This window comes from Gymnodraco acuticeps, unplaced genomic scaffold (genome assembly GCF_902827175.1).
Source record: "Gymnodraco acuticeps unplaced genomic scaffold, fGymAcu1.1, whole genome shotgun sequence".
In the NCBI taxonomy this organism is placed as follows: domain Eukaryota; kingdom Metazoa; phylum Chordata; class Actinopteri; order Perciformes; family Bathydraconidae; genus Gymnodraco; species Gymnodraco acuticeps.
In genome coordinates this window covers 1-13796 of record NW_022990202.1, presented here as the reverse complement: position 1 = coordinate 13796, position 13796 = coordinate 1, and the positions used below count along the sequence as shown (strand labels likewise).

General features: G+C 42.2%; 2 protein-coding genes across 2 annotated transcripts in view; one reads left to right on the top strand and one right to left on the bottom strand.

Moving 5' to 3' along the window:
• Window positions 1-6215, top strand: part of cog1 (component of oligomeric golgi complex 1) — a 29706-nt gene extending 23491 nt beyond the window's left edge. Inside the window, 7 exon segments of the mRNA XM_034218235.1 lie at window positions 348-494; window positions 573-734; window positions 1132-1256; window positions 2444-2552; window positions 2836-2945; window positions 4045-4126; window positions 5990-6215. Of these exon segments, the coding sequence (XP_034074126.1) occupies window positions 348-494; window positions 573-734; window positions 1132-1256; window positions 2444-2552; window positions 2836-2945; window positions 4045-4126; window positions 5990-6133 (879 nt within the window). The 3' untranslated portion in view covers window positions 6134-6215.
• Window positions 6216-7480: 1265 nt separating this feature from the next.
• On the bottom strand, window positions 7481-11644 carry rgs9a (regulator of G protein signaling 9a; the record flags this gene model as incomplete). Its single annotated transcript, XM_034218236.1, is given in 8 exon segments — window positions 7481-7654; window positions 8219-8301; window positions 8573-8711; window positions 9313-9400; window positions 10396-10511; window positions 11047-11160; window positions 11387-11448; window positions 11615-11644. Coding segments are annotated over 8 exon segments (789 nt in total), but the record flags the coding sequence as incomplete, so codon positions are not given.
• Window positions 11645-13796: the final 2152 nt, after the last annotated feature.

Below are 13796 nucleotides of genomic sequence, written 5' to 3'. Positions count from 1 at the left end.
GAGCAGCAAATAGGAGCGAGAATCTTTGATTGACGGAATCAGCTTTGAGCGACTGATGCTCAGCAGGTCGAGCTGTTAACAGGCGTCATGGTACACCAAATGACACCCACATTTCACCGTAATTACACTGTTATTACACCCAATTCACAAATGGAAACAGCATGTCAAATGAATGCATAAAGGTTAAAGGGTTCACTGTGAGTCCATTAAGCTGCTGAAATATGCAACTGTTTTCAATGAGCCATTACATCATTATAAGCTGGTGTTATTTGTTCCTGCTGCCCTCAAATGCCCAGACAAATGAAGGCCTGAATGTGGGCTGCCTGGCGGTGTGTGTGTTGTCACAGGTGCTGCTGGAGAAGTTGGGCACAGCGCTGCATGCAGAGTCTGCCGGGGCGGTCCTGACCACAGGGACTAACTGGGAGGATCTGGAGATCCAGGAGGAGGCGGAGTCAGGGAGCAGCGTGACATCCAAGATCTGTCTTCCAGTCCAGGTGAGGGTCTCAGCAGCTCCAACACACACAGGAAGTGCTTTATCACTCCTTTCAGTAATCTGACATGTGTCTCCGCAGCCGTCCTGGTTCGTGCAGTCGCTGCTGTTCCAGCTGTGTGTGGAGGTGAACAGGGTGGGGGGGCACGCCCTGCCCCGGCCCACCCTGCAGGAGCTGCTGCAGACCTGTCTGGATCAGGCCCTGCAGCACTACCACAGCCTCACACAGCGGGCCCCCAGCACGGTAAGGAACACACACACACACACACACACACACACACACACACACACACACACACACACACACACACACACACACACACACACAGTGTTGATAACAGGGGAAGTTTGTAATGTGAAAAACGTCTGTTTTATTACTGCACATATTTTATTTTATTATTAGTTTGCAATAGTAAAATTTACATAGATTTTTGGTATATCCAGATTTCATGTAATTATTTTTTCAATATCTTAACGTATAATCTTCTTTTTTCAATCGTTTTTTATAATTATTTTAATTGTTAGGGTTGTTGTTCTTACTTATCATCGTCTTTAACTGTGTTTATGTATGCATCATATACACCAAGACAAATTCCTTGAATGAGTGAACCTACTGTTGTTTTCTGTTCCTCGTCCTCCAGGAGGGAGTGTTCCCCATGACTCAGAACAGAGCCCTGCAGCTGCTGTTTGACCTGCGGTACCTGAACTCAACCCTGGGCAGCAGACAGGAGGAGGGCAAAAGCTCCAGATCCCACCAAGACCCCAGGTAACACCATCAACCACACCCAGGATGGAGTGGATACCCCACCCCAGCCATCAGAGGAGTGCTGCACAGCTCCTGGCTTCAGTGTCTGTTAGAGTCATTCCAAAAAGAATGAACGTACATGATTCAAGTAGGAATTCATAGAATAAAGCAAACACTCATTTTCCTCATCTGCAGCAACAATTCAACTTTTCTAGTCAACCAGGCAATAACAGAAGATCACATCCAACCATTTAAACATCTGTGAATCTAATTTAAGAAAATAATCATCACCTAGCATAAATATATGTTCTACTTTAATTACATTACATATAATGCTACTAGTATGCTAGAATACTTTCTCCTGTAGGGGTTACTGGTAGTATTACTCTACTTCATTTGAGTAAGCATCATTTGTAACCGGTCCAACGGTTTGAGAAGTATATGACGTTTAGAAGTCAGATGACTGCAGACACTAACCTGTTCAGTATCTGGGATGTTCCAGAGCAGGCAGGGGGTGCAGGTCTTATATCATGCCTCGCACGTCTCACATTTTGTCTCGGGATGCTCAATATTAGTTATTGATTATGCATCACTGACAGGAAGTGATGAATGAGCTCTGATGTGACTCCTGCTGGATCTTGATCCTCTCGTTCTGAGTGGCCGACATCTGGACTGGTTGGCTTTCTCTGACGCACTTCCACAAAATAATTGCAGAGATCTAAAATGTGTTCAACAATTCCTAATTTAATATCAATGAGTAATGTATAATCACACGAAGGAATCAAAGTGGCAGACCCTCTCACTCTGTCCGCCTCACACCTAACACAGGTGAACAGCTGATTATATTATGGATCTAACCATCTCAACCAACCCATTGCGATGACACAATAACACATGATAATATAACAAACACTGGCCTATACCAAACAGAAAACCATCTCAGACCTTATTAAATGCACAACAAATGTCACCACTATGTGAGATTCGTGGCTCCTATCCTGTTTATCTGTTGCATATTTAGAGGGTGTATGTAATCACTTGACTACACAGTCAGTCTGGAGCCATGCTCCATATGCTTCTGTTCAAGCTGTATTAGCACAGAGACAGAGGATCAGGGCTTGATAGGAGCTGGGTGCAGGTCTGGAGTGACTCTACCTCTCTAGCTTTCTGATTGAACCACTTCTTCAACACTGTTTTGTGTCGTTCAGATTCCACGACGTCTGTGATTGGCTGGAGGGCTACATCGACCCATTTGACCTGGACGTGTTCACCCCCCCGCTGAACACCAACCTCAACCGCATGTCCCAGAGGACTTCGGTACTTCAGCACTACGCCATGAATAGTTCTCACACACACACACACACACAAAATGCCTGTACATGTTTCCAGATGTGACAGTAAACAGGTGACTCTGGTGCTGTTACTGAAGTTGTTGAGGTCATGTGACGTTGTGCCTCAGGTGCCCTGTTACTGAAGTTGTTGAGGTCATGTGACGTTGTGCCTCAGGTGCCCTGTTACTGAAGTTGTTGAGGTCATGTGACGTTGTGCCTCAGGTGCCCTGTTACTGAAGTTGTTGAGGTCATGTGACGTTGTGCCTCAGGTGCTGCTGGGCCTGCTGACGGGCTCCGAGAAGCAGTTCCCCTCGCGGAGCAGCAGTGTGAACTCCCAGGAGCCGTACAACATCCTGCCACTGGCCAGCAGCCAGATCAGGTCAGAGGTCAACTCCAGCTCAGCTAAACTCAATTACCAAATAAAATATCTGATGTCGGTCAGATCATACTAAATCCCCTAATGTCAGATAGAAAAACTAAGTAAGAAGATGATCAATGTAAGCAAGAAGGTGTCTTCTTGGTCAGTGTCTTTAAAGTATTGAGGTATGCCAAGCACCATGTTTGTTCTTATTAACTTACCAACTTTCAAACTGTTGACTGTATTCAGTATTATTCAGAAGGCCTTATATTAGCCAGCTTTCTCAATATAGTTATTATTCTCTCAGTAAGTGGAGCTAATATATAATCTATATACATCTGGATTTTAATCGGGTATCTGTTCTTGTCACTTTGTTAAGTTAGCCTTTGCACTTAGTTTTGCTTCAGTTGGTCAGCATTATCTCTGTTGAGAAGTCCTACATTCATTTTGAGATGAAAGCGTTATTTAAGTAAGAAATGATCCCTGTGAGAGGGTGAAAGAAACAGACCGGGCTGCAGTGTTGATGAGTGATATTCATATTTCTCATGATTAACGAATTATCTAGGCTAGTGTTTCTCAAACTTTTTCATACCAAGGACCACTTAACCAATAAAAAAACACTCGCGGACCACCTAACTCCACAAATATCCAAAAACACATCGTTTTTCTAGAACAGATTACAAATCACCTGGAAATTGTACAAACAGGTGGCAACATGTGTGACGAAGGTGTTGCGCTGGGCTATATTATGCAATTGAAAGTGAAACTTAAGCTCGCTCCATTGCGGAGATATTCCCGCGAGAGTGCGGAAAACTTATTTATTTCAAATGTGAAATGTTACCAATATACTCACGGACCACTAGGGGGCGCTCACAGACCACCAGTGGTCCGCGGACCACACTTTGAGAAGCACTGACTAGGCTAGCCCACTCGTATGAATATTGCATTCCATTGCAGGCATTGTACCATGTGACCCAGTCCTGTCATTGAGTCCAGTTATAGTCAGTCATTAATATGACTGTATATACAGTAACTATCCTTCCCTGTCTCTTTTGGATATGTACCATACTTTTGTTCAAAATTGTATTTCAACCTAATTCCCACGATGTCCCCTCCTCAGGTTCGGGTTGCTACCTCTCAGCATGTCCAATGTGCGTAAACCCAAGTCGGCCTCCCGGAGCTCTGAGGCTCCTCACCAGCTGGTGAGTAACTGAGCTGAGATCAGCAGCAGGACGTAACTCTGATTGTTTCATATGCTGACACACACTGTATGTCTTCATCTCTCTGTTTATTGTTTTGTTGCACCCTGGGTAATGTTCTCTGTTACACTCTCTGCCTCCTCAGAGATTCTGAGTGCAAGAGACTCAGGCAAGTTCCTCACTTTGGGTTGGTCTGTGTGTGTATGTGTTTTTTGTGTTGTGTTTTCAGTAGTGCCTTGGTCTAGCTGTGGTGCCTTTGCAGTGTGACAGTACAGATTATGAAGTGGTGAAATGATTCAGACGGGCTACAGAATGTTCTGCTCTGTTCTCTCCCACCCTCTGCCGGGCTCAGCTCAGGATCAGACTAATGACTGGACACTTTCTTGGGGAAGCAGCACTGCAACAATGACATGGCATTTTCCTGTTCTGAGTGGACAAATCACATCTTGAGTTGCATGCATTACTAGTTGAATGTGTGGCAATGTCCACAGCAATACAAACAATCTGATGTCTCTATGCAACTCCAGTTGGGATTGGTCCAAAAGAATCCATTTTAAGCTTTCCTTAAAAAAAAAAGAATGACCAACATGAATTCCAATGATATAAGTGTGCCTTGGAGCCAGTGCAAGTTGAATTGTTGCTTTGCATGGCCAGCAGTGTCCCTCTGCCTCCATTCTGCTAAGCTAGGCTAAACCTGCATCCTCTCACTGCTGGGTGCTCGGAGCTAACATCTACTCCTTCCATCTGACGACAAACGTTACTGTTCCGACAGAATAACCCAGGGTCTCTGAAACGTTGGATTAGGTGTTCCATGATAACATGAAGTGTTAACTAGTTTTAAGGGTGAAAGTAGTCCCCACCAGTGACCCCTTAGATAATGAATGTGACCTGTAGCTTCTCTACCTTTCCTGTCCACTACATTCCCTCTCCACATTTGAAATGTTAGCATGGAGCTCCAGAGCCCGGCTCTCCTGTAGCTAGCCCTGTGAAGCTACAGTGCTGGATTTACCGCTGTGCTGGTATACCTTCTCACTGGAACATGTTGTGAGACATTCAGGAGCTAACTACAGCACTGGTGTCTCACAACACGGCTCCTGCCTCTGATCCATTTAAGCCCCAACGGAGCGAAGCTACTCTATGATACTTATCTTTAACTGACAGAGAGGAACTGCCTTGTTGACATTATGATCGTTAGTAGTAGAGGTAAACTAGAATTTAGACCTGCTTCATAACTATTATATTGTCTATGCATTTATTATTTTAACCAGATAAATGAGACGTATGAAAACCTCAATTGTTCCATAGACTTTACATTTTATTTTAAATGTAATTCACATATTGAATTTCCACAATCTTCTTCGTCAACTATTTCTGATGAACTAATAACTAATCGGCGTGTGATCTGATGCCGGCACTTGCCATCTCCTGGAACAAGAAGTCACTCAAGCAGTTGTTAAAAGGTGTCTGTGGGACCATCAGGCAGGTATCAAATAAAAATCACAATTTATTCCAACTTTGGAAGAATACTGATGTAGAACGCTGTAGTGTCTTTGTACTGTGTACTCTCTGGTTACCATTGAAAGGAACCTAGTGTCGTTCGGAGCAAATCCCGTTTTACCTGACACCTGCCTGTTAAATACTCAACGTTCGGTGTTCTTCCCCTAATACATTTAATGGGCTCTTGAGTGCCACATATGAAGTGCCCACATCCCAAGAGATGGCCATCCAGGGATAGTATGATAGCCCTATTTGAACCGGTGACCCAGGGACAGTAGACCATTGTGTTGTGTTTTTATTACTTAAGAATTAGGATGGACATGAATCCACCAAAACCTCAGCTAACCTGCCGTGTTCTCCTCCCTGCAGCAGACGCCTCGTCCCCCCTCCTCCACAGCGGGTGAGGACAGCTTCCGGCCGGGCAGCCTCTTCAGACAGCTGGCTGCTCAGGACGAGGACTCTGCCGCTCCCTCTCTGTTCAAACTCAGCTGGCTGTCTGGCATGGCCAAATAACCCTTTATGCAAAACACTTTTTATTTGACTTTGCAGAAACTTTGTAAAAATAATATATAGTAAAACAATTTTGTCTTTGAGACGTGTGTGTTGTGTGATTGAATTCACCTGGGCTTAGAGCAAAGGATTTCAACCAAGGAGGAGATCAGGGATTTGTCCTTTGCTGAAATATTGATTTACATTTAGCATTTGCTGTGCTTCAGTACAACTTCCGGAACAAAGGGGTAAAGCCAATGTGGAAGTGCCTTAAACCTGCATCAAGTCAGATTGTATTAACTTACTCAAAATCTACCTAATGAATTTATGGTCACAATTGCTTTTTGTAAAACGTGTCCCATTTAGAGTCAACAATAGACTATAATACAGAGTATACTTAACGAGTAGCCACCTGGTCGTTGATGCTTCATTTGGTCAATCATTTAATGTTATATTCTCATTATCAATAGTAACATGATAGTTTGTAACTAAGATGGAATGTACAGAAAATCCAAACGGCTTGCTGTGGAACACAGTAGTTCATAGTATACACTGTAGTAGAGGTTATTACAACTATTAACACACACAAGTCTACCCTGATTACATGCATTCACTTCTAGCCTCCAGCTACTGACATACATTAGGACACTTTGACTATAACTGGAGCAATGGTTTACATTTACAAATAAATCTCTTGAATATGATTCAACATCTCTTAGCAGTATATACAGTATATAAAGTATTATTGTAAGATACTGTCTCCAATGTTCACAACAGTGCGATGTGTCTCCTCACACTGGTATGGGGCAATATGCATGAAAAGAATGTAACTATTACAAGCTAAGCTAATGCAATATTTTCTAGTATTTAACATGAAATACATCTGATTTGTTGATATGAATTTTGACTTAGGTAGAAACATAACATACTCAATACTTTTCTAAAGAAATCTCATATCAGTGATGCCTTTCATTCAAATGTGCATCTATAAACACCATGGACAGATTACAAGACAATAGTGCTGAAACATGTAAAAGCCCCCCCACCACCCACCCCTCCTGCAAAGGAGCAGGACAGTCGTTGCATCTTGTGGTCATTAGGAGTCACTTTGTTACTTTAGGGTCATTTTAAATGTCCTTTAACGGCTCTTTAAGGTTGTGTCTTACTTTGCTTGTCATTGTGGTCGTGTTGCATCTGGTGTAGTGTCTTTGTGATGATGTATCTTTGTGTGGTCATTTTGCATTGTTGTGTAGTCATCACCTGTGCCAAGTCGGCCTGGTCAGTAATCCTTCAGTAACGAAGACTGGATTTTCCCCTTCGATCATTTAGGGGAATATTTACAACATTAATTGTCATGACATTAAACAGCAATCGCACACTCTATTTCTCTACTTCTTCCTGTCTAATTTGCTCATCAAGGCCTTGACATCCACGGGGGCGGAGGCGGCGGCTGCCTTGGCCTTCTCTGCCTCATCCTGCTGCCAGAGGATCAGGGGATGGATGCCTGGGCTCCGGTTCCGAGCATTTTGCTCCAGCTGGGCTGGGCTAGGGTGGAAACAGAAACATGATATTGATTAATATAAATCACAGCATTTTCACTGGCTTTCAGTTCGGGGTAGGTTCAGGTTATTTATTTGTACCCGTATGTTGATTTGGTTTGCAGATAAAACACTTATCCATTATGACACATCTAAAACAACACAGATAACTGACCGATCTCTAAAACAGTACTTCCTGCTCCCTCACATCTCAAAACACTTCATAACCACGGTACAAACATGAGCAACCCACAGAGTTAATACATCAATAGGCATTGCTTCCATAGCTTCTGTGTGACACGGAAGCTATGGAAGCTTTTTCTGATCATTCTCCTGTGTGACCTTTTAGTAGCTGCTGTAATGTCCCTTTCAGTTATTGTGTTGGAATCTGTCATCAAAACAACTTCTAACTGCAAACTATACAAGGTGTTCGTAGAAGTGAGTATCCATCTGAGGCTGAAAGCTGTCTGGCTGTGTGGCCTTCTTCTACATAGATGCCTCAAGCTAAAGGATCATGTCAATCATGTGCAGGGGCAGCGAGATGTCAGAGAGGTGAGGATGAGCTACCAACCTGAAGTTATGAGGCTCAGGGTTCAGAGCCTTCTTCTGGATTTCTTTGTACACTGGTGACTTGAGGTAGCGGAAGAAAGTATCCTGTAGCAAAGAGACACAGCACGAGGAGCTCAGGTCACTGCACACATGCCTTAACTCTGGGCATTTAGACAAAGTATTGTATATATTCATATATATTGCAGGCCCCAGTATAATTGGGAACATACACTGTTCCACATGCTTTCTGTGGCCAAACAGGGAGCAATATCCTCACAATAATCAAGAAAAGCTTATTTGTAAAGATGAATGTTTTAGGCACTGATAGCCATGCTTAGACATGTTCGCTGTTGCCTCTCCACATCACACAGAATACCTTCTTCATGAGCAGGAACACGTGTGTCTGCGCAGCCTCCAGCACGTAGCGGTGAGGATGATCCAGGCCCTTCACCGTCAGGCCCATGGTCCTGCCATCAATGTTGATCCAGCGGGGGGCCCCGGGGACCAGGAAGGTCCTGAACACAGACACTCCACATCAATATCTGGGAGGAAATAGGGGATGGGATGTTCTCTACTCACTGTGTTTGAAAAATGTGTCAAAGTCAACTTTATTGTCAATTCCTCTATTTGTGTGACACAGACATATATGTACATATACACACATTTAGGTATAAATAAATAAAAAGAAGGCACAACAGTACATATTTGTTTAAAAAATAACAGTCATGGGTGTGATTCTAGTCTAGTAGATGTGATCAGACTTTTTCCTGACTAATCCAAATGTTCCACATTGCTGTACAGTATGTGTTTCTTCTCACTGTCTGAGGGAGGTTGGTGTGTGTGTGGGAAGAGTTGGAAAAAGCTGATGTAAAACAATGGGTTGTTTCACACAAAGAACATTTCCTCTCAGAACGTGTTGAAACTCACTCAGTGTTGAGTTGCTCTTTTCATCACATGTCAAATAAAGCCCAATGGGCATGTTCACAACAAAAAGGAGATATATTTGTATTTTTTAGAAGCAACAGTTTCAAGTTTTCACACACACACACACACACACACACACACACACACACACACACACACACACACACATAGACAGTGACTTTTCTGTCTTACTTGAAAATGGTCTCAGCTTTAGATGTCATCGAAGATGCAGTGCCCCACTTTAGTTCTTCAGCTGCCTCCCAAAATGCCAGGTTCTCCCCTATAATAATAATTCCTTACATTTATTATAGCACTTTTTCAGATGCTCAAAGCACACATTTACATATTTGTTTTGTATACATGCAATGGTCACTGTGGACAATACCCACAGGAGCAAGTTCAGGTGAAGTGTCTTGCCCAAGGACACACCGGCTTTACAGACGCAGCAGCGGCGGGTTTCAACCCTTGATCTGATGATCATTGCACAGCGCACTGCGCCACACCGTCCATCTTCACGCCTCGAAGTCATCGAGGCGCTTTTACAAGTACACATTGATATCATACATGTACTGTGGACATTGCCCACAGGAGCAAATCCGGGTGAAGTGTCTTGCCCAAGGACACAACGGCCTGACGCAGTGGCGGCAGGAGCGGGTTTCGAACTGGAGTTCCCCAGCACTCCCCTTGATCAGATGCACAGACCACTGCGCCACCCGTCCCCTGACACACACACACACACACACACACACACACACACACACACACACACACACACACACACACACACACACACACACACACACACACACACACACACACACACACACACACACACACACACACACACACACACACACACACACACACATACACACACACACACACACACACACACACACACACACACACACACACACACACACACACACACACACACACACACACACACACACACACACAGGTTTGTGATGAATATACAGTATAATTATGACATGAATCTTCTGCTACTGTACGTAGGATAGAAGTATTGGTGAAGCCTGCAAACATTTAAAATACAGGACAGGACATTTGCAAAAGGTTTATCTGGAAGAAAACACTGAGCTGTGCATATAAACACAGTATCTCCTGTGTACGCTGCATATCTTAAGATCTCTTTCTACATTCTATCCATATACCATAGCAACTGAATGCAATACAATATCAAAATATTACATTCGACACAAGCGAGCCATAACCCGAACTGAGTGGTGTTTGATGTGTCATTTGACCCCATACCGCTGAACTCCTTCTTGAGGAAGACCTTGAAGTCGTCGCGGCCTCGCAGGTCGCTCAGCAGCTCGAACAGGCTGAAGGACCAGCGCTCCACACGCATCTTAGTGGGGACCTCCACTCTGGACACAAGAAAACACGCTGTCACTAACATGCTGACCCATCTGTATGGATAACACATTTATATTACAAATTAAACATTGTTTTCATCTGAACATACTGTACCCAAAGTAGCTAAGACAGTAAAAGTAGTCGTTGTGCAGATTGGTCCATTTCAGAATAATATATCTGATATGTTTTATAATGATTGATCATGAAAGTGTTCTCAAAGCTGGTAAAGGTGCAGCTAGTTTGAATGACTTTGTATACTGCAGGGTAGCTGGTGGATTTACTCCAGGTGGAACTAAAGTCTGATTCAACACTTGGTTAGATTTCACATCATTCATCCAAACCAAGCAAACATATTTAAATACTCAAGTAAAGCACAACTGTACAAGTACCTCAAAATTGTACTTAATTACAATACTTGAGTAGATACACTTTGTTACTTTACTTCTCTGCAGGTGATTATGCACCAATCTGAAAAATAATGACACAAACATTATATTTAATTTGAGCTGAAAGATCCCATACTGCACAGGAAAAGGAAGCCCTCACTGTCTCATGTTGAGCGTCCAGTACATGTCGTTGTCGGTTAGCCAGGGGTTGCTGGGTAGACACGGGGCGAGGAAGGGGTCGTGGTTTTTGTAGGTTGCGACGTACTTGTTCAGTCTGCGGAAACATCATTTTTATAATTATTATGAGTGCTTCCAGCTGCTCTGCCCAATGTGTAAGCTGTTCTTAATATCACAACTTATTTCATGTAATGAGAAGGATACAGGTCACATAGATCTGAGAAAGTGTGCATGTGATTCTAACATGATTCGTCTTGTAACATTACAAATAATTAGTAACCCATAGAAAGATTACAATATAGATCAAATAAAAAGGATCTTACGCTCCAAGGGACACGCTAGATTTGACCTTTGAGCTCATGATAGCTTGTTGATAGAACAGGTTCTAAAATGAAAGAATGAAAACACATACAAAATGTGTTGTTGAATTGTGATTGTACATATACAGCTTCAGACCATCAGCTTGGGGAACATTACGTTGATTCAGGTGTGCTATGAACAAATCAATATTTCATGTGTATTTTAAAACCTCATGAAATAGTATGACTCACCATGCGTCTGTACGTGTCAAAAGGGATTTTCTGAGAGACAAGACAAAAGCAGTGTTTATGTGAACAGTTTGTTTGGCTCATAGTATTGCAACCCAGTCTCACGGCATTTCGTGTTATAGTCACGACATTTAATCTATTGATTCGTGTTCACCAACACCATTTCCCCCTTTTTCTCGTGTCACAAAGAACGATTTTGAAAGCAATGTATTTCTATTGGTAGTATGTTTCGTGCCTGCAGCACGTCTTTTTCTCCGGTCGGGTCTTGGAAGACCGGAAGCTGTGTGGTTCATAAAAACATGTTCTTACTCAATATCAAGCCACAATTATTGCTTTTATTTTAAATCGTATAATGTCGGACTTTTTTTGTCGTCTGTGAGGAAAAGAAACGGCTCAGAGCCTCAGGATACTGAAATCTGTATTTTTTAAAATCTTTTTTTCCTTCTAATTTGTTATTCTTTTCTAAATAACACACTGTTATTTACTCACCAATAACACACAATTATCCTTGTTTTTATTTATTTGTTTAATTCCATAATCTCTGGCTTTTTTGGCATCCGTCAGGAACTGAATTTCAAAATAAAAATAACCGGAAACAGACGTAGGCCTATAAGGGACATTTCGAGCATCATTGTGATACACTGCCACTGAACTGATTACCCAAGATACTCAGCTATGGTTTAAGCTCGCTGATTGGATGTTTTAGCCGCAATGCATGTAGGGATATGGTGTTCATGCGATATGAAACCCGAAAAACTTTTTTTTAAAAAGAAAAATAATACTTTATTCCGAGCGCTCTTGCTTTTCTCTTTGGAAGTCATCACATAACGGCATTGTAATACACGGTTCGGCTGCATTACATATTACAGATCTGCCGTAGTTCTTTATTTATAGAGCCCTGATGAGAAGACCTTTGGAAAAACTGGAAGAGATGCCGCCAAAACTGAATACTTGACGTGGATTATAAATATATCAACAATTAAACAACATCTTCAATTTCTCTTCACACAATACGTCTCCTTGCAGTATCAACACTAATTCGGCTGACTTTTACATTTGATCTAATTCACAGATGTGCACCGTTATGGTGTAAATATAACCTATATTTACACCATAACGGTGCACAGCTGATATAAAAGGACTTGTAGTTTTTAAAGATATTACTGATTTTCTTTGAATGTAAGAATGTAAATACTGAGTCTGAAATAATATAGCAATATGCTGTAAAATTATGTGAAAGCATGAATAAAACTACACATCTTCAGATGTTGTACATACATAAGCAGGGCCGGCCCTAGACTTTTGGGGGCCCTAAGCGAGCTTTGGCTTGGGGGCCCCTCTCACTCTAGCGCGTTGTAAAAAGACGTGCTGCAGGCACGAAACATACTACCAATAGAAATACATTGCTTTTAAAATCGTTCTGTGTGACACGAAAAAAAGGGGGAAATGGTGTTGGTGAACACGAATCAATAGATTAAATGTCGTGACTATAACACGAAATGCCGTGAGACTGGGTTGAGTATTGTGAAAGCATGCTGCAGGTGAAACAGAGGAACATGCTGATGCACCTACAGGAGGCTACCAGCACACACAGAGGAGGACAACACAGAACTGTCTCTGCAGGGGTTACACACCTATAAAACATTTACAAAATAAAAATGTACTGAATATTTGAGAAGATGAGACATTGGCTATGGTCCTGTGTAAACCATTACAAATAATGGTAAAGTGAAAGTTTAGGGTTTCATTTGAACTGATCTTGTTCTGCCTGATTTTATGATGGAAAGTCAAATATCAAAATATTTTCCCACATGACCAATTTATGATGGAATGATTGCAGAGTTAGACAAGCTTACAATGTGTGGCCATGATTTCAGTGCCTGGTGGATTTACATTCATTATTACAATCTCAAAATCTGTATTTTCTGGAGAGACTGACTAAAAACTAAATGTAATACGAGTTAAATGTACACAGGAATGAAACTGGGTGAAATACTGTGTGTAAATGCATGTGTATTTGTAACCCTTTCCTCTCATCTTCATCAGTGTAAGGAGAACTGTGAACAGAGAAAGAGACACAACAAGGAAACAGCCATCACATGGTTTCCCTTCACAGCAGGACACATACACATTACTACTATTCAAGACTTGTGATTGTGTTGGATCAGTGGTGAGGAGAGGAGGA